This window comes from Anarhichas minor, unplaced genomic scaffold, assembly GCF_050575085.1.
Source record: "Anarhichas minor isolate MPS153535 unplaced genomic scaffold, ASM5057508v1 ptg000024l, whole genome shotgun sequence".
NCBI lineage: Eukaryota > Metazoa > Chordata > Actinopteri > Perciformes > Anarhichadidae > Anarhichas > Anarhichas minor.
Window position 1 is genome coordinate 4,363,508 of NW_027466470.1, and position 18,830 is coordinate 4,382,337.

An 18,830-nucleotide genomic window follows, 5' to 3' on the forward strand; every position below is an offset into this window, starting at 1 on the left:
ACACAATTGCAAGGCCATAAAAACTGTTAAAATGTGAAAAACTGTATACATTTAACTCTCAAGCCGTATGCCATATTTATATATATTATTATTATAATAATAATGCAACGGCTCTATCTAGTTTCAAGAGAGTTTAAATTAATAAACATGAAGAAACATAATGAACAATAATAATGATTATAAAAATAAAGGACAGACACTATCTTGGAAACATGTTTTTATTCCCATAACCAAGAAATAACCTTTACTTTTGCAGACATTATATTCATCACTCATTCTCTTTCAAATCTAATATTTAACCATATACTTATACCGTTTATCTATACATATGACCTTCCGTATACAATATACTTTATATAATTACAAAGTATGGAATTGAACGACAACTGCAGACAGGAGTGAGCTGGATTTAAGACTAATCGCTTTACTTTTTGTAACATTTTACAGACCTAGAGCATGGAAGCTATGAAAGTTCTGGGTTTTAAATGTAATATTTCATCCTCGACATGTTTCAGCAGCTCTTCACCTTTAGTCCGGCCTCTTTGTTTGCTTACAGTTTCAGTTTTATTTAACTTCAGGTAGCATAATTGCAGCTATTCCTTTATTAGCTTCCTGATGGGGTGTTGCATTTCGTCCATCACTTTTCCCTCATTACCTTTCAGCTCTCTCTACAGCTCTTTCTCTAATAAAAAATACTTAACATCTTCGGTAGCATTGCATAGACAATACTGAGACTTATTCTGAATGAAAAATACAGCCCCTTATGCTACACATAGAAAAATAGTTTGTACAGTCAAATCACTTCGAATCAATATACAGATGAAGAAAAAGAACCTTCACTGTACTTCATTTCCCCAATCCCTCTGCCTCTCCTTCTCCTTCTCGCACTCTTTCTCCTTCTCTCGCCTCATGGTGGCTTTGGCAACAGCCTCGTCAAAACACATGCTGAGGGGACTGTTTCTGCTCGAGTCCCTCGTGGCGTTTTCCTCCCCGTCCCTCCTTCTTTCCCTCTCTCCTTTCTCCCCTCCCCAGAGTGCTGGCCTCTCCTTCCTCCCCCTGCCCTCATCTTCGCCGTCTCCCACCCAGACCTTGTCCTGCTCTGTTGGGACCCTCGCCGTGTTTTCTCTTTTATCTCTTTGCTGCTGCTGCTGTCGGAGTGTCAGGGCGGTGATTTTGCAGTGCTGCGGCTTCGGAGGCACGATCGGCACCGCTTTCGCTTGGTAAACCTTTGGATGTTTGGAGATGACCAGTTTCCTTCCTACTCCTCCTTGGCTGCTGTCACTTTCCTCACATTTTCTGCCCTCGTTCGATTCCCTCACATCACACCTGGCCTCTTTAACTTGTTTATCTACACTTGGCTGCGTTCTACGTTGCTCATCAGCTCTCTCTTTGTCATCGTTGTCTTTTTCTTTCTCTTTTGAAACCACTTCTTCTCTTTCGTGATGCTGTGCTTTGTCACTGATGGCAGGATTCCTGTGAATTGGGTCTTCTAGTTCACTTGTCTGTGGTAAGTTAGCCTCTTTTTCCTCAAACTCTCGCAGCATCTCTGGGTCTGCGAGCTTTTCTTCAGTCGTCTCCGTTGATTCCTCCACTACCTCTACTCTGACTTCTGCTTTGTTTGTCTCTCCTTCGTCAACTTCCAACATTTCCTCTCCTGAAACCTTTGCTGCCGGCACTTCCTCGTCTCCAACTCTGACATCTTTGATCGTATCTCCCTCCCAAGCAAAACTTGCATCCATCCTCTCAACCTGCTTACTTTCCTCAACCTCTATCATTTCCCACATAACATCCTGAAGTTCAACACAAGTTTCCCTGCCTGTCCGCCAAATTGCACTATCCTGCTCTTTGTCACCTCCCTGCATCATTTCTTCGTGTTTTTCTTCAGCTGTCACTTCATTGCCCTCCTCGGTGGATTCTTCCCACATGTTATCATCACTTTCTTTTATCCCCGGTACCATTTCTTGACATATGTCTTCTATCTCTTTGTTTACCTCACTGTCCTCTCCCTCATCATGGTCTCTCTCTTTTGTTGGCTGTTCTGTTGCACTTACAGGAAAGTCTCTGAACTCCTCTGAAGAAATGTCAACAGTGTCTTCCTGTGTAGCACGAGGAACTTCATGACAAGGTGGATAATCACTGTGATGATTGTCAAACATGTCCGCCTCGTCCTCCTCGATGTTCAGGTCGGCCACGGCGCTTGATTCATCATCGCTGGGCGGTGGAAAGTCAGCGTAGCCGTAGGTTGAAGCGTCTGGAGGGAGAAGCTGTTCTTTGTCACTTTGAGAATCCTCCATGACATCTTCCTCTGTCGCTTTGCTGCGGATGAATGACAGATAGATATATTTAAGAAAGCAATATCCTGCTTTGGAAAACTGGTTTGTAAGGTTTGTAAAATTAAGTTCCAGTGAATTTTGATGATTTTACATTTATTCATTTATATGAGCTAAACCCACTGTGCAGCAGGATGAGATCTACTTTTTGCATATTTCGTACGGACTTGACTTCATTTATGTCAATATTTGCAAATATTTGCAAATATTTGAATACTTGTTTGCTGTGCAATGGTCTTCATCACTATAAGTGACTCCTTTCACATTACATGTCTAACCTGATATACAAATCCTGATTAAAGCAGCCTTAAATGTGCATTCTGTGATAAATACTGCATCGGTACAGGGGTACATATTGTGTTAAATGTCAAATAGGAATGAGTTTCACCTTTGTCTATTGTTTTCTAATTGGTCTCTTCCCCGGTGATCTTCCTCTTCCTTCTTTGTTATCTCCTCTTCTCTCAGTCCATCTTCATCCCCTTTGTCTTTCACTTCCACCTGCTCCTGGTCCGCAGCAGTTGATTCTTTACATGCAGCAAATTCAACGTTCAGGGACTGGCATTCTCCGTCCTCAGAGCTCCTTGACTGGTGCACAGGAACCCCACCAAGAGTGCAGCTGTCCTGTTTATCAGTGTCCGTTTCTAAGGTAAAATCATCTAAAAAGAAGTCAGCGGGAAGGCTTTTTGCAAAGATGCTCTCATCATCCTCACTACTGTAATCATTATCATCACTGTCTTCCACTTCAGCCTCCTCTTCAGAGCAGGACTCCGGCGATCCGAAGATGGGTGAGGTCATGTAAGGCAAGCTGAGGGATTTAGTGTGTCGGTTTTGTGAGTCGATGCTGAGCGGCCTGTGTAGATTTAACTCTATCTGGCTCTGGGCTGGTGTGTCAGGGCCTGGTTGCAGGTCCGCCTGCAGCTCTGCAGGAGCTTGCGCCATAGCTTCATACTCGTCATCTGAGTGACCTGGAGGTTCAACGGAGAACTCGTTCACCTGAGAGGTGAAAAGAGACAGAAAAGTGGAAAAGAGTGCAAGGGAGAAAACTTTACATGTATCTTTTCCAACTTTAAATAGAGTTCAAAGCTCGTCTGTACTGTGCAGATCAAGCAACACACAACACACCTGTTGGGGGACACTGCAGTCCATGTGGTCCAGGAAATCAAAGTTATCTTGAACGTAGCCAGACAGCTCCTGGTCGTCCTCCTCCACTTCCGTTGAATTGAGGACGTTGGAAGCATCGAACACACAGTCATCACCACGCTGAGTCGCCTCGGGCAGACAATCAACCGGCTTCACCCCTTTCATGTCTGTGAATGAACCATGAGACGATCTTACATTATTTATTCATGTGGTATAGACAAAATAAACTCGTATGGTTACGAAATAGGTGAAATTACCCATGTATTCATCGCCATCATTATTTTCCTCAGCGTTGGAGGTCTGCCTTTTGGCTTGTTGCTCTCTGGACACACATGGACCTTCCACCACCAGCTCCGGCTTACATTCTTCTCTGACCTCCTCCTCTTTCTCCTCTTTCTTTTCTTTCCCTTCTTCCTCCCCACCACCACCTACCACCCCACTCCCTTCTGCATCCACGACCCCTCCCCCGTCTTTCCCTTTCCCCTTGGGACTTTTCTCTTCTTCCTCAACCTTTCTGCTTTCTTTCACCTTCCTTTCCACTCCTCTGCTTTCCCTCCTCCCCGCCTTCCCTCGTCCCTCCTTACCTTCCACTCTATCTACTCCTTCTCTATCCCTGGCCCGGTGGATGACCCTGTCGCCCCCGCCCCCTTGCAGCACCCCTAATGCCAGGTTAGAGGTGATATGCAGGGGCACAGTAACCATGGTGGGCCCCGTGATGTGCATGGCTGCTCTTCGGCCTTTAGTGGAGAGCCCTGGGGATCTGGACTGTAGAGTATCGCTGTCTGAGAGTCCTAAACTTTCGGGGTCAAGGGACGTGTAGGTGCCCTGGGTCCCCGTTCCCCCACTCACTAACCCTGTTCCCCTGCGGTAGGTTACAGCGTATTCACTGCCACCTAACGCACCGGCGGATGCCGTGACCTCGGAGCCGGACTGGGGGGAGGGGGTGACGAGGGGAGACATGTGGGTGGACGGAGGACGCTGGGCCGTATGTCTGGAACCTGGAAAAATACAGACAGATAAGACCAGAGGTGCAGTTTGACGGTTTAATGTTGTTAGCTGTTTAATCTGATGTAAAGCATGACTGGGAAAAACAAATGTAAACATTGTGATGCAGTTTATAGCTTTATTTTCAACCAAAATAAATAGTGTGTAAATAGAATAGTCCCAATGTTGATGATACAGAGTAACATGGACGTTGTTGAGTATTTCAAATGTCCTTTTTAAATGATTGATTAGTCATTTTTAAACTCGGTGTGTGAAGAGTTAATTTAACTATTGTTGAAATATTCATTCATTGTTCTGATGAAATATGTTGGTAAATATGTGACAAGAGCAGCACCTTCTTTTGGAAAGGGCGACGAGCTGAGGGAGTCCATGCTTCTCGCTGGTCTCAAAGCAGGCCCGTCTTTCTCTGGAACAAAGAAACAAGTATTTAGAACATCAGTGTTCAACAGAAATGTCAGAGAAGTGAGTAATCTTCCCCTGTACACAAGTATAAACTTGAATGAGAGGTTTTTACATATTGAATCTATTATTGTAGCATGTGGGGAAAATATAATAAACACATTGCAATCGATTTAAAAGGAAATTATCAAGAATAGGAGCGACTACCAGGACTAATAACCATGACGAGGTTTTGTACCTTTGGATGAGTGTTTCTGTTTCCGCCGTGGGTCGTGGAATCGTCCTCCGATGTTGAAGATGGACATCCACTTCCTGCCTTTGAGAGATCCTTTCCTCCTGAACGAGACACAGAAAAGAAGTCTCAGGATCCTTTTTTTCTAAGATTCAATGATGTAATATTATAATTGCAGCAAACTTAAATCAGGTTTAATATAAGATACGGGTCTCTCAACGCCTGCATGGTAAATGTCACTGTCATAAAATCTGTTTATTTTCCAAGCTGCAACAGTATGTACCAGCTGATAATGATTGACTTCTGTATGAAAAACTTCCTATCAACCACATCTGGCATAATAAATAAACGAGTCTCCTCACTTGTCAGTGCCTTCAATGATTGCGTGGTATGGTCTTATGGGTAGAGGACCGTCTCCTGGACTGATATGACCAAAGTGGGGGAAAGGATAAGTAGAAGCGGACTTCAAAAACCCTTCCTCCTGATTGGGCATTGGTGACGGGGAGGGGAGGGACTTCCTTCTCTCATCTGATTCATCTGAATACGGCAGAAGTAGGTCAGTAGTACAGTGTTGCACAGGTAAGTGCGTGTGTTCTTAGCTCGGTTCCAGACTTCTCACTTGCTGCTCAAATAGCTGCATTTCATACAGAATAAATGAAGTGAAACAATATTGAGTGTTGTTATCATGCTGGTGTGTTACCTTGTTCAGGAAACAGCTGAGGGACGTGTGTGAGGATGAACTCCACCACGATGGACTGAACCCGGACCTCCATGAAGGCTGCTGTACCGTTGAACCCAGACGCCTCAATGTCCTTTGACCTTAACATACAGATTCATTCATTCATTGAGGAAGAATGGAAGAAATTTAATCCATGTTGGAAGGGAAGAAGCAAGGATGAACACAAGTGAATAAATAAATGGAGAGAATGAATGAATGCCGAAAGAAATGAAGAAGGAAAGTGAAGGAAAATGAAGAAAGAAAACGTGTAAAAATGTATAATATCGTCATATTAGGTCATTTGAATCATGTATAGTTAGCTTATAGTGGGTAAACACATTGGAGAAACCAGCAAGGCTGGATTTCTATTTTTTAAAACGACTATTTTTTAAACTCTTTTCCAATGAAAGTATCTACCAGCACTAGCTCCAAAACCTAAATCTAGCGAGAAAGTCGCAGTCCATTCCGGCATCCCTCCAAAGCTACTCGCCAAAAATGAGTTCTTCATAACAAAGGGAAACAATGAGCATGGCTATTGTTAGTACTCACAGCTGTAAAGCTATAGCAGCGTGTGGAAGACTGAGGCAGGTAGACAGGTCATATATATTATTAGAGTCCTGCGACAGCCACAGATAACACATTTTTTCTGATTCATTGATGTATCAAAAACTTATTTTAAAATACATTACCCACCCATAGCTTTAATGGCTAATAATTTACCCACAGCATGATTACAAATCAATCCTGAAACACAAACGGCTTTTGTGTATTTCCCTGCAGAGTCCGGGCAGATTGTGGCTCAATGTCTTGCTCATAGGAACCTCATCAGATATAGACCACACATATATTTTTATGCATAATAATGTTAGCAAACCTGAGCAGATTGGGGGCCCAGACGATGGCCAAGTTCCTGGAGTGCATGTTGGTCTCTGAGCAATATGAGGCCATTCTGACAAGATGGCGCATCAGAAACTCCAGAGTCCTGTCAGCAAGAAAGTGAAGCGTCAACGTCAATGAGTAAATAAAAGTAAAAGTAAACTGGCCAAATCATTTAGTTCTATATCAATTACCTTTTTAACTACCAAAATCATGTTGTACAGGGTTTCTGAGGACAAATGGCGTCGTGAGATCTATATGTATTTCTGTGGGTTTGCTTCCCAAAGCAACAGTATTATTCCAAACCTTCTCCTACCTGGTTTCCTAAAGGTTGAGTCCCTATCTACGCATTCAGAGAGTTGACAAACTGAGCAAGAGGCAGTCAGCAGGTGCATGCCCCTATTCTTCCTAAATAGTGTGACTTTGTATGCGAGTGTATCCACTGGATGGTATAACTCTCTATAGTATAAAAAGACAGTTTTTTTTATGTATATGTATGTATAAAAGAGGCTTTTAGATTGTAACACTGGACTCTACCTGTGATGTGGTGGTGGTAGTTCCTTCAGCACATCTCTGATCTTTACCAGCCTCTCCTCCTCCAACTGGATGGCCACAGCCTCCTGTAACACAGAGGTGACTCTGAATCAATAAGTAAGTACAATTTATCACCTTAATTCAAATTAAATTGATGATTTATATACACCATAAATGAATTGGCAGGGAAGGTGCTTTACAGAGGTGGGACCAATTAATTGTTTTGCAAGTCACAAGTCTCAAGTGGTTGGACTCAAGTCCCAAGTCTTAACCTTTGTCATAATGCGCTCTTCATCAAATGTGATGCCATTTGCCACTTCATCTGTAATGTTTGACTCAGACGTATTGCATACGCAATACTCATTTCGTGTTTTAGTTCTTGTGTGCAGACAAAATAATCTTGGGTGTCATTTTTTTCAGCTGCCGCTAACGTAACGTTCAAATTTACATAACAGATTGGTTTAAACAAAGTGGATCTGGGGACTTAAGTGTCAACTTGCTGGGAATGTGTAAACGTTAGTAGATTCAGGAAATGAAATAATTGGATTCTGTAATTGTTGGGCTTAGAGAAAGGTATTAAGTCCAACTAGAGTCATGGGTCACTAGTTTTACAGTCCAAGTCTTTTTTGAATTTGTCAAGTTGAGTCTAAAGTCATCAAATTTGTGACTCGAGTGTGGCTGGAGTCAACACCTCTGGTACTTTATACCCCTGTGATCAGTCCTATACACTGGGTGGTGGTGGTGGTGGTGGTGGTGTGAAATGTCTGAGCTACTCACAGCAAACTTGTCATAGAGCTGGTATGTGAGCAGAGGGTTTGGCAGCTCTCTGAAATAAGCTTTACACAGAGAGCTGACACAGTGGATGTCCTGCAGGTACAGATCCTTGTTCAGATCTGGACTCCCGTCGCTCTCAAACTCCCCCCTGTTTGCATGCACACATGGATTCAATTTATATCAAGACATTAAACAGGCATCATTACAACTTTGCTGCATTATACATTTACAGATATAGTGTCAAAGAAACTTACCTCAGTTTCTGTATGTTGGACGACACTCCAGACAACCTGTAGATGCCGTCCACGACTCCATGTTTCTCAACATACTCACTGCAGCATTGCAAGACCTGAGGAACTGTGCAAGGCGATAAATTAATGAAATTATCAATATCATATTATGCAAAATGTTCAATTTGTTAACTTGGAACATACACGTGCAGTTGTTGTGTGTTTTGTCTGCATGTTTCTCTTTGTTTCATTCGTTATCAGTTCTTCTTTTATTCTACATTGACACCTAGTTGTGATTGAAACGTCATGTTTATGTAGAATAAAAGAAGCCCTGGGGATTGATTGATAATAATTTATTGATGTGCATGTACCGCATTGTGATTGCCAAATATGTCAAGTACAAAACACATCGTACAAATATGTTTTAGCATTAGCGGTGCAACGGTTCAACAAGCCCACAGTTCAGTTTCTTTTGTGTTTTTTGGGTCACGCTTTCAGTTTGGTTTCTTTTGCACATTAGTGAGAAGAAAAACATGTTTGAGCTCGAAAATATCTAAATAAATAGATAGATTTATTGATTGATTAATAGTAATGAATGATACTTCCATGGTATATGAAGTCATAACACTGGCAGGCTACTTAATGGTCCTCTTCTATCTCTCTGGCACCTCATTAAATAAGTTAGCAGGCGGATCAGATGCTGGTTCAACGGTTCAACAAGTCCATGGTTCGGTTTGTTTGTCATTGAGCGGTTTGTCAGTTCGGTTTTGCATCTCTAATCATCATCATATCATAACATGTTCAAAGCGTGGCGTATATGAGTACTGTATCAAATCATGTAAGACAATTTAATAGATACATTTTTTTATAACATAAATGATTTTGGGAAACTATTTTTGCCAGAAATATCCAAACAACTATGTTATGGATTGCTCTAAAATGTCGTACAGACATTCATGGTCCACAGAGGATGAATTACAGACTTTGGTGATCCTCTGACATTTCCTCCTGCGTCACCATGAGGTTCCATTTGTGGTTTTGTGCAGCCAAATGTCTCAACAACTACTGAATGGATTGCTACAGACATTCCTGTTCCCCTCAGCATGAATTGTAATAAGTCTAATGATCCTATAATAAGTCTAATGATCCTAATGATCATCTTGCGCTCTCATCAGTTCAACATTTCAATTTGTCCAATACTTGTTCATGAGCACACACCCACAAAACTAAAGACATTCCCATCAGCCTCAGCTGTGCTTTGTCTTTAGTGCTAATTGGCAAATGTTAGCATGCTAACACGCTGAACTAGGGTTGTGAACATGGTAAACATTTCACCTGCTTAACATCAAAATGTTAACATTGTCATTACGAGAGTGTTAGCATGCTGACACACATTAGCATTTAGCTCAAAGCACAGCCTCACAGAGTCGCTAGCATGGCTGCAGACTCTTGTTACTAAAGGAAAATTAATTGGCAATCTATAAACATCGTTATAGATTGGTAAGGGCTATTTTCACAATTCAAATTGCAAACAAATTAATGGACGTTTCAATTGCAGTTGGAATAGTAAATATATGTTCAGCCACATATAAACGTCAAAAGTCACGAAAACCGTCTTGCCTTAAGATTTGATGGAGTATTGAGAAGGATAACATCAGTAGGCTGTAAGCTGTGAGTGATTTGAATATATTGACCGAGGGAAAAACATAGCTGAGAACATAAAACTCTTTGAAAGGTCTCCTCAATTTAGGACCGTGTAATAGTATGTACTCACAAGACCAAGAGCATTTAAGTAGACCTGGTGTGGTTCATGGTGTGTGGTTTCAGTCTTAACAAATAAATAATTGAACAAGCACAAAAATAGGCATATAGGCGAGTCCTTTTTTGGCCCTCATGACTGCAAAATGAGAAACCAAGCATTTTAAAAACATGACAAATGTTCTGACCACATAGGATGAGTAACTGACAAAAAGCTGTCGACAGTCAGTCCCGTTCGATGATTCTTCTACCAACTGTAGGGTGACGTTTAGAGGATGTCGTTTGTGGTTTTGAAATATTCACAAAAACAGATTGAGTGACACTTCTACCCTATCAGATTGAATGAGGATATCTATCCATATCCATACACACATTTTTACATCAACATTGCATGGTTATTTGGGCGACACTGTTGTTTCTGGTGACGTAACATGCACATTCATTGCTATTTTCCTGTACATATCTGTGTTTAGTGTGTGTTGTGATGTGTCCGTCATGAAAGTGGTTACAGAAATAAGTCTGTTCACTTACTCTCTTGAGAGGAGGCGGTCAGGTGCTCCAGCAGATCACATCCAAACACCTTCTCCTTGTTCCCTCCTTTTCTCCGAACTCTCCGCATCTCTTCCTGTCTGTTGATCCACCTTCACATTCAGACCCGCCCGAGCTGCTCCGTTTGTGACCGTCAGACCGACTGAGTGTCTGTGCGGCTGCCGGATGTGTTGCCCAACTCGGTTAATGTGACACTGACTTTGTAGAAGGTGCTGCACATGTCACAGATTTGACCGTGCGGCTGCTTCTGTTTCCTTTGCCTCAGTGCATGTTGTTGGCTGCAGGTTGTTTCCTCTGTAAGCTGCGTTGCATTGGAGTTGATATGTCAAAGCTTGAGTGTTAGGACATACTTTGGTTTATCTTCCACCCTGCGAAAGCACAAATAACAAAAGTTTCTTTGAGCAAACAACAATCTCCCCCAAAATCAAACAACAAATTGCATTGAATCCTTAGCGTGCAAATGTGGCTCTCCACTTCCCCCTGATGCACTCAATCTATTTTTTCGAATGAAAGGCCACACCCTTGTCTCTGTACTTCTCCTATTTAGTGAAGTGAGCCTCTGAATGTTTCATTTTAATCACAACCATAAAGTCTCTCTGTGCCGGCGGACCCACCTAAACCTCCACACCCTGAGGACTGAGCCCAGCACGGGCCTGGTCTGTCCTCTCTGCCCACATGTTACGGCCATTGCGGCCTCCTTTTTTTTTTTTTTTCAACTGCAGCGGAAGTCAAGCACTCTTTACGCCTGAACATATAGACTCTTACAGACATTCATACTCACTCCCCACTGCCTCCATCTTCCTGACACCTGCCACTGCTATCCTTTTCTCCACCATCCCTCCCTGTCTGTCCACTTTTTACGAAAGAGTCTCAGTGTAGAAATGTGAGGAAATAAAACGTTAAAAAGCGAGTGTTCCTACCTTCACTCTGCAGCGGCACACAAGTAGCAGCATAAAATGATGACGCAAGAAACCACTAAACTTCCCCTGTCAACTTCCTGAGTGTCTCTCCTTCTCTTGTGCTTTCTCTCTGTATGTGGCCCACAGTTTCTCCGCCTCTGCTGACTGAGTAGGGAAATCAGTTTCGTGTATCTGTACGATGCATCTATTTCCCTTTATGTGTTGGGTTTGTCTCCCCGTGTAGACCGAGCTGCATGTGTGCTTGTTCCCCTCACAGAGAGAAATGGACAATAAGTGCACGTATAAGACAAGTTCAACTAATTTCAGCCAATTTCCTTTGACTGTGTCAGTTGAACATCAATGCTACATGCCAATACAAACCCCTACACACAGAGCCCCAGTGAGTACTGTAGAAGTACCACAAAGTACAACAAAGGCTTAGAAAGTACTAGTACAATCACCACAAATGATTGCTACAAATTATTACGAAGATTAACTATCCTGAAAACCCAGAAATCATGCCACAACAGAAATTAAAATGACCACAAATAAACCACAAATTAGCACAAATGACTGTCAAACAGTAACACATAGTGCAGCAATCACTAAAATTGACTGGAAACATCCAGGAAGCATATCCAACCTGCATAGAAATGCCAAATTAATAGATAGAACCACAGAGAATATGGATCGGCTTGGCCCAAAGTATCAAGAGTTTCCACAGAGTACTACTAAGGAACGCAAAAATGGCCCTCGTTGAAATATTCAAAAGTACTAAAATAACCACAAATTACAACAAATTACTAAAATAATACCACAATGTAAATATACTACAAGTAAATGTTGTGTATTTAAAATGTTTGTATCAGCAACAAAATCAACTAGTGGTTGTTATGTAGTGGAGTGGAAGTATAAAGCAGCATAAAATAAGCACCTCAAAATTGTGCTTAAGCACAGTACTAAATGTGTCTAGTTATATTCCACGGTTGTGTTTTAGAGACATTCAGTAAGAATGAAATACCTGGATATTAATTGGTTGTTAGGGTACTATGCAATATTGTATGGAATTGAATGCTAATAATGTATTATAACATACAATACTGTAGTTTTTGTAATAGTCTGATACTGTAGTACTGTGTCTCTGGTAGTTTGTGGCAGTACCAGTTGCCTGGGTCTTTCCTCAACAGAGGTCATGAACCCCCTGTTTAGAAATGGTCACAAATGGCGTTATTAAGGGATAATAAATAATTTACCAATGTTTTATAGAGCTATTTAAGCCATTAATAAGAGCAAAATTTGATTTGCCAGGTTGTGAAAAATCCCTTTGTCTGGTGTTTATACCTAGATATCTATCTAATAATGCAGATGTAAACGTTGGTAATCCATTAAAACATGCTTGTGGGTTTCACACTCTAATATGTCATTAAGGCAATATGCTAATAAATGTCTTTTGGTCCGAATTCTCCAGAACTAGAGTGCATTATTTTCACTATTAATGGCTTGTAACTGATCTATACACAATTAATAAATGAGTTATTAAATTGCAACATATAAACACTTAAAAGGGGTGACTTACTAGAGAGTGGTAGAGTGAATACACTGAATGTCTGCTCCTTTCTGACACACCACATATCTAAATATTGGCATAATGCTCATTACGTTGATGAGATGTATCGCTTAATATAAGCGTATTAATTACACTTTGATCATGCTTGAGTATGTAGTTCGTAAAATCATGAAAAATTATGTTTTATACTTGGACACTATTTTAAGTATTTTTTGTTGTTTCATAACAAGAAAATAAAAGTAGTATTAGCAACTTTGCACATGTCTTTTATCACCTGGATTCACCGAGTGGAGCGTAAATTCTGACTTCCGCCGCTGAAGAGTGCGGATATATTTGAGTATTTACGGTAATACAACAAGTGACGCTGAAACGGTAATCTCGTTGTAGATTCCAGGACGTCCCTAAGAGGCGGAAGTAACGATAGCTTACAACACTGTTAACATTAAGAAAGTACATAAACATTTCCCAACTTGTGCTGGTTTCATGTAGCCGAATGCGTTTAAGTATATTAGTTAAATATGTATTATTTGTGTGACTAAACCAGAGAGGGAGTGAGACCGCCCGTGCGAACAGCGCGGTAAACCAAAACGAGCGTCCCTCTCCTCCCAACCATCGCCGGAAGAAATTTGCAGCTCAAGTGCAACACAGTAGCACCCACTCCTCCGACCAGCCATTTGTGTACATTCTCCCTCTGAAAGTGAGCGATATACAGACGCGTACAGGAGAATATATTTATTTTGTATTTGAATAAGAAGCGGAAGTCGGCGTTCAACAATGGAGAACAGCGGCTTCCAGAGCCAGCTGCTGTCCGTCATGGAGGTCCTGGCCAAGGCGGCCGTGGCGGAGATAAACCGGAGTGTGGATGTCAGCTGCGCGGTGCTCCGACTGGAGGTGAGCCAGAGCCGGCGGGACATCGACCTGCTGCAGAGGAAGTGTGAGGGGATGGAGGCAGAGCTGAGGAGGACCCGGAGGAGAGCCAGGAGGAAAGGTGAGCCTTTTTTTTTTTTAATGTCCTGGTGTTCAAAAATCATCTGTAGTTCCTGCTGATAAAATGTGTTTTTATTCTTCTTCTTTAGTGTTTTATCCTCCTGCAGCAGAGAGATTCTCTCCTTTAGTCAAAGTAGTGCTGAACAAAGAGAGCACAGGTTGGGAGGCTGAGGCTCAAAATCAACCCCAGCAGGTATGAATACCACAACATATTATATATATATATATATTGATTAATCAATGTGTGGTTATAAACAGGGAATAATTAATAAAAAAGGCTTACCACAGTTTCCCAGAGCTCAAATGTTAAGTCTTTAAATTGCTTGTTTTGTCTGACCAACAGTCCAAAACACAAATATATTACATTTACAATTGAAATGAACGTAACGTTAACCAATCCTTATATTTGATAAGCTACATCCATGGCTGTTTTCATTTGGTAAATACAAAATAATTGCTGAAAAGTGTTATTTTATGTCTGATTCATCTTGTTAACCCCACTAAATAGAGACAACTTTGAAATAAAACGGGTAAACACAAAACAATAAATATTAATTTAGTGTAGTTAACTTTTAACTTGAATTATGTCTCAGTAAATGTATCTTTAGATGTAATACCAGCGTAGATGGGTTTTTCCTTTACTTGTGTGTGTGTGTGTGTGTGTGGTAGTTAATCTGCAGTGTATTAATATTGAGCTGGTGTTGCAGTGTGCAGACGTGCAGCCTGCTAATGAAGCTGAACACATCCTGATCAAAGAGGAGTGTGAAGAGGAGGAGAACGACTCGGAGGACAAACCGAGTGAGTTCAATCGGACGCTTCCGTTGCTCATCACATGATCGGTGTAAACTTTTAAAGATCGCTGTGGCAGCGTGTGTATGATTACAGAACACGTGACTGAAAATGCCCACGTTTCTCAGCACATTTGAATGCGTCATCATTGTTTCAGAGTAGAGAATGGAGATAAAGAGAAGAGAGTTCAGCTTCAGTGTGGAAACGTCTCTTAGAATAACACCATTTATCACCATTGGTATGAATGATTTTGTGCAGGTCACAAACATAGCTGCTGTTCGCCATGATGAGCTACACACCCGGTGCTTTCAGTCAGCCAATCACAATAAAGTTGCAGCTTGATGTGCAACTTTAATGAAAGTCATGAACCATAAACCACCAGTGTGAGCGTTTCTAAACACATGTGAAGCAGCACAAATGTAATGAATTCAGGTCCTCAGCTTGTGTTTGAATCGTCTTTTTGATCTCCTCAGAGGTCAGTTCAGGTTCTGGTCCAGTTGCTATTCAAATGTTTTGCACATTGCTGTTTGTTAATAAACAGAGGATTGCTATTATAAGATTTGATAAGAGATTTGTTTGTCTCAGAGCTTGAAAACCTCCACTTTAAGACGATGTGTGCCTCCCTGTGCTTTCTTTAGTCTCTGGAGCCGAGCAGCCGCCATGTTTCGACGCCTCACAACCCGCCCAGACCGACGGCTTCGTGGAGCGGTACCACTCAGCCGAGGACCCAGCCGACCCCGGATCTCTGGTTTCCCCGGCAGACGTCTACGACACTTTCCCGGAGCAGCAGCAGCCGGACGGACGCCGTCACGAGGCAGAGCTCGTGGTGAAACACGAGAACGAGGAAGAGCCCGACGAGAACGCAGCTCCTCTCGATCCGGCCCACAGGTTTGTGACGGAGGACGGCGACCGCCAGCTGTGGTCGTCCGATCTGTGCGGGGACGCCGGTGATCCGAGCTTCTCGTGCGCCGAGCATCAGTTTGAGCCGATTGCCTTTGTGTTCCCGTCCCAGAGCGGACTGCATTTGGACGACACGGTGCCTCAGATTCACTCGGTAGGGAAATCACATTCAGCCGCGGTGGTGAGTGCGGCACGCGTGAAAAGACGAGCCAGAGCGTTGGGATTCAAGAGATCACAACCAGAGGAAGGACACGGTGCGTTATCTCAGATCAACACCATGGATCAGTGCTCGATTCCTCAACAATCGCAGCTTCAGTACAGAGATTCGCCTCAAGTTAGGAACCCAAACGAGGATTTGACGCCGCCAAACCCGGCGGCCTCTTCTTTCTGCGGGCACAACCGCAGCGGCGGCAGCGGCGGTTTCGGCCTGGCGAGGAGGATGAGGACGCCCTGGAGGTCGGGCATCGGCGAGAAGAGGTTCAGCTGCACGTACTGCGACAAAAGCTTCGTGAGGTTCAGTCAGCTCAAGGAGCACCTGAGGAGTCACACGGGGGAGAAGCCGTTCAGCTGCCTGCAGTGCGGCCGGAGCTTCACCAAACAGTGCAACCTCATCAGACACGCGGTGGTCCACAGCGGGGAGAAGCCCTACGAGTGCTCGCTGTGCGGGAAGTGCTTCACGCAGCGCTCCAGCCTCAAGTCGCATCAGAAAACAGCGCACTGAGTTCACAGCGGTGCCTTTTATACGTCTGACTCATTCAACTGTTGTGTCGGTTTTGGAATCGTAATACATGTATGTTTATTTTGAATTTATGCCTTTTTTCCTCATATTTTTCCTTCCTCTCTCTGCAGCCACTAGTTTCCAATCCTTTCTGCAGGTATGTTAGTACGTTAGTGTGTTAGTGGACTCTTCCAGCAGTCAATAACTGACTAAATGTTTGTACAGAGTTCAGTTGGCTTCCTGAAACCGGAGCACAAATACTTCAAACTTTCTAAACACAGTAGATCAGTGCATCCAGCCTGGTATGGCCCTTTAAATGTGTCTCTTCCTGTTTTGAAATTGCTCCGTATGTCTTGGTGAGTTAAACAAACACCTTTACTACTTTGGTCTTCATTTGTTTTTAATATTTTGTGTGTGTTAATATCTTTTGAAAAGCACCAACAGTCACATTATATTGTTTTTATTTTATTTAATTTATATATATATATATATATATATATATATATATAGTGATGCACATTAGGAGAAGTTCTCTACACAGACAGAAACATGAAGGATACACTCATTAAAAATATATTTTAAATATGGACCTCTGCTGGTCCCGTGTTTCAGCAAACTAAAACCTGTCAGATTTATTGGTGTCAGAGGTGAACTATACAGAAGACAGGACCAAATATTACTATGATTATTATTATTATCGGGGTCATTTTTATGTTGGATGTTGTAAGTTAATGAGCAAAAGTGAGTCTGAGTTTGTGCCTCGAATGTGTGATCATTAAAGTCTTTACTTGATTTTTACCAAAAAATATATTTTGGTATCAAATATATTCAATCAATGTTGTTTCCCTTTTTTCATATTTTCATAAAATACATATAATAATATAACAAAACAAAAGAACATGTATAAAGTTAAGTACAAAATAAGGAAATGTGTGTCATCTCTGGTTATAATCTTCTTTAGCAAATGGTCTTGAAAAATGACTTTAAATAATATTTTTATTCTGCAGCAGACACGTTTTTTCTGTCTGGATGGACAGAAGATTTTAGAAATAACTTTCAAATTGCAGTAAGTTTTGTCCATCAACCTCCGGGTTTTATTTTTGAATAATCTTTCAGGAAAACGGACGCTGAGCTCTTGAGACACGAGAGAGAGAAACAGGTTTGAAGTCGCGCTGAAGAAAAGAAGACAGACAAGGAAAACACGGAGACGCTTTGTTATTCGATCAGCAAAAACATCTCAATCTGTATTCATCAAAGCAGGTAACAAACTTTATATACAAAAAGGTAAGACGTTAAAAATGTTTTCTCATAAATATCTAATTAGATCTTTTATACTGTAAAATACATTGGTTGCATAGAAAAGTAGTGACGAGTAGTTGAGAGGAGATTGCTGGTTATCGCTGTACAAGTGCATTCTAGTTCCAACCGAGGGGATCACACTGAGGTCAGGACAGACCACCTGGCTCAACATGATACCAAAAGTAGAGAATATCATGAGACCACCAGTTGAACCAAATGTTAGCCCACGAGGGAGTGTGATGCTGTGAGACAGTTAGCTCCTGTTTGGGGATAAGTTTACTATTAATTAAAAGAAAATATACATTGAAATGTAAGTAAAATCAAGCTTTACCATCTTTTCAGGGGGAAAAGTGCAGGAACATTTACATTTATTCAGAACTAATAATTTGTGTGTAAGCTCAGCTCTCCGTCTGGTTACATCAGACGCTCGGGAACATCTGAACGGAAAGAAGTTAAAGAGCAAGTCGTGCCGTTTCCCTAAAATCTAAATATTATTCTGTGAGACTGACTCATCTGCTGCTTTTTAGGTACAATTATAAGTTTCTTTTGAGTTTATAGGGAAGTGAAGTTCACTGGGGTTTTCCTTTAAGACGCCGGGGATGACATGGAATTAAATCTAGTGGAGTTTGAGAGGGATTCTACAGAAATTATTACTCCAAAAAAATGTTCACCAACTGAAATTTTGCATGAGACAGTATAAATAGAGGTATAGCTGCATACACTGTGTAGTCAAAAGTCTCCTCATTGCAGCACCTTTCTGGTAGACTGATAACCAAACATCTGTAAAGACGTCACTTGTTTCTTAACACCGTTTCAGGACATATTTGTAGGACTTTGACGCAGTGAACAGACTTCTTGTTTTGTGCAATAAGATTGATTTCCCATCTTCAGGGAACACATTGGCTGCAGCCAAATAGTCTTTTTTTTTTTTTTTGGAAGGTTCTCAAAAACATGAAAATACATCTCCCCCTGCTTCAAGGAATGTGTTTTTGGCCGGTAAGCCAAAGACAGAGACAACGTCCTGTGAGGAGCTGCCGGCAGCTACAGCCGCATTTCTTCATCGACAGATGTTTCCTTTCTTATCTCCTTCAGCATAGGGTAGGTTTGATTGGTTTTTATAAATTTT

General features: G+C 41.8%; 2 protein-coding genes across 2 annotated transcripts; one reads left to right on the forward strand and one right to left on the reverse strand.

Annotated features, from left to right (window-relative positions):
- Positions 1-204: 204 nt before the first annotated feature.
- On the reverse strand, positions 205-11,513 carry LOC142956243 (uncharacterized). Its single transcript, XM_076097707.1, has 13 exons — positions 10,528-11,513; positions 8,263-8,365; positions 8,012-8,156; positions 7,238-7,320; positions 6,699-6,806; positions 5,807-5,925; positions 5,469-5,643; positions 5,113-5,210; positions 4,810-4,881; positions 3,728-4,468; positions 3,453-3,637; positions 2,719-3,323; positions 205-2,316 (listed from the first exon to the last, which is right to left on the reverse strand). Exons 1-13 carry the CDS (start codon positions 10,613-10,615, stop codon positions 837-839), a joined length of 4,002 nt encoding a protein of 1,333 aa, XP_075953822.1. The 5' UTR covers positions 10,616-11,513; the 3' UTR covers positions 205-836.
- Positions 11,514-13,450: 1,937 nt separating this feature from the next.
- LOC142956946 (uncharacterized) lies at positions 13,451-17,237 on the forward strand. The gene is made up of 4 exons (XM_076098744.1): positions 13,451-13,999; positions 14,088-14,191; positions 14,706-14,796; positions 15,426-17,237. The coding sequence occupies exons 1-4, from the start codon at positions 13,786-13,788 to the stop codon at positions 16,406-16,408; spliced, it is 1,392 nt and encodes a 463-aa protein (XP_075954859.1). The 5' UTR covers positions 13,451-13,785; the 3' UTR covers positions 16,409-17,237.
- Positions 17,238-18,830: the final 1,593 nt, after the last annotated feature.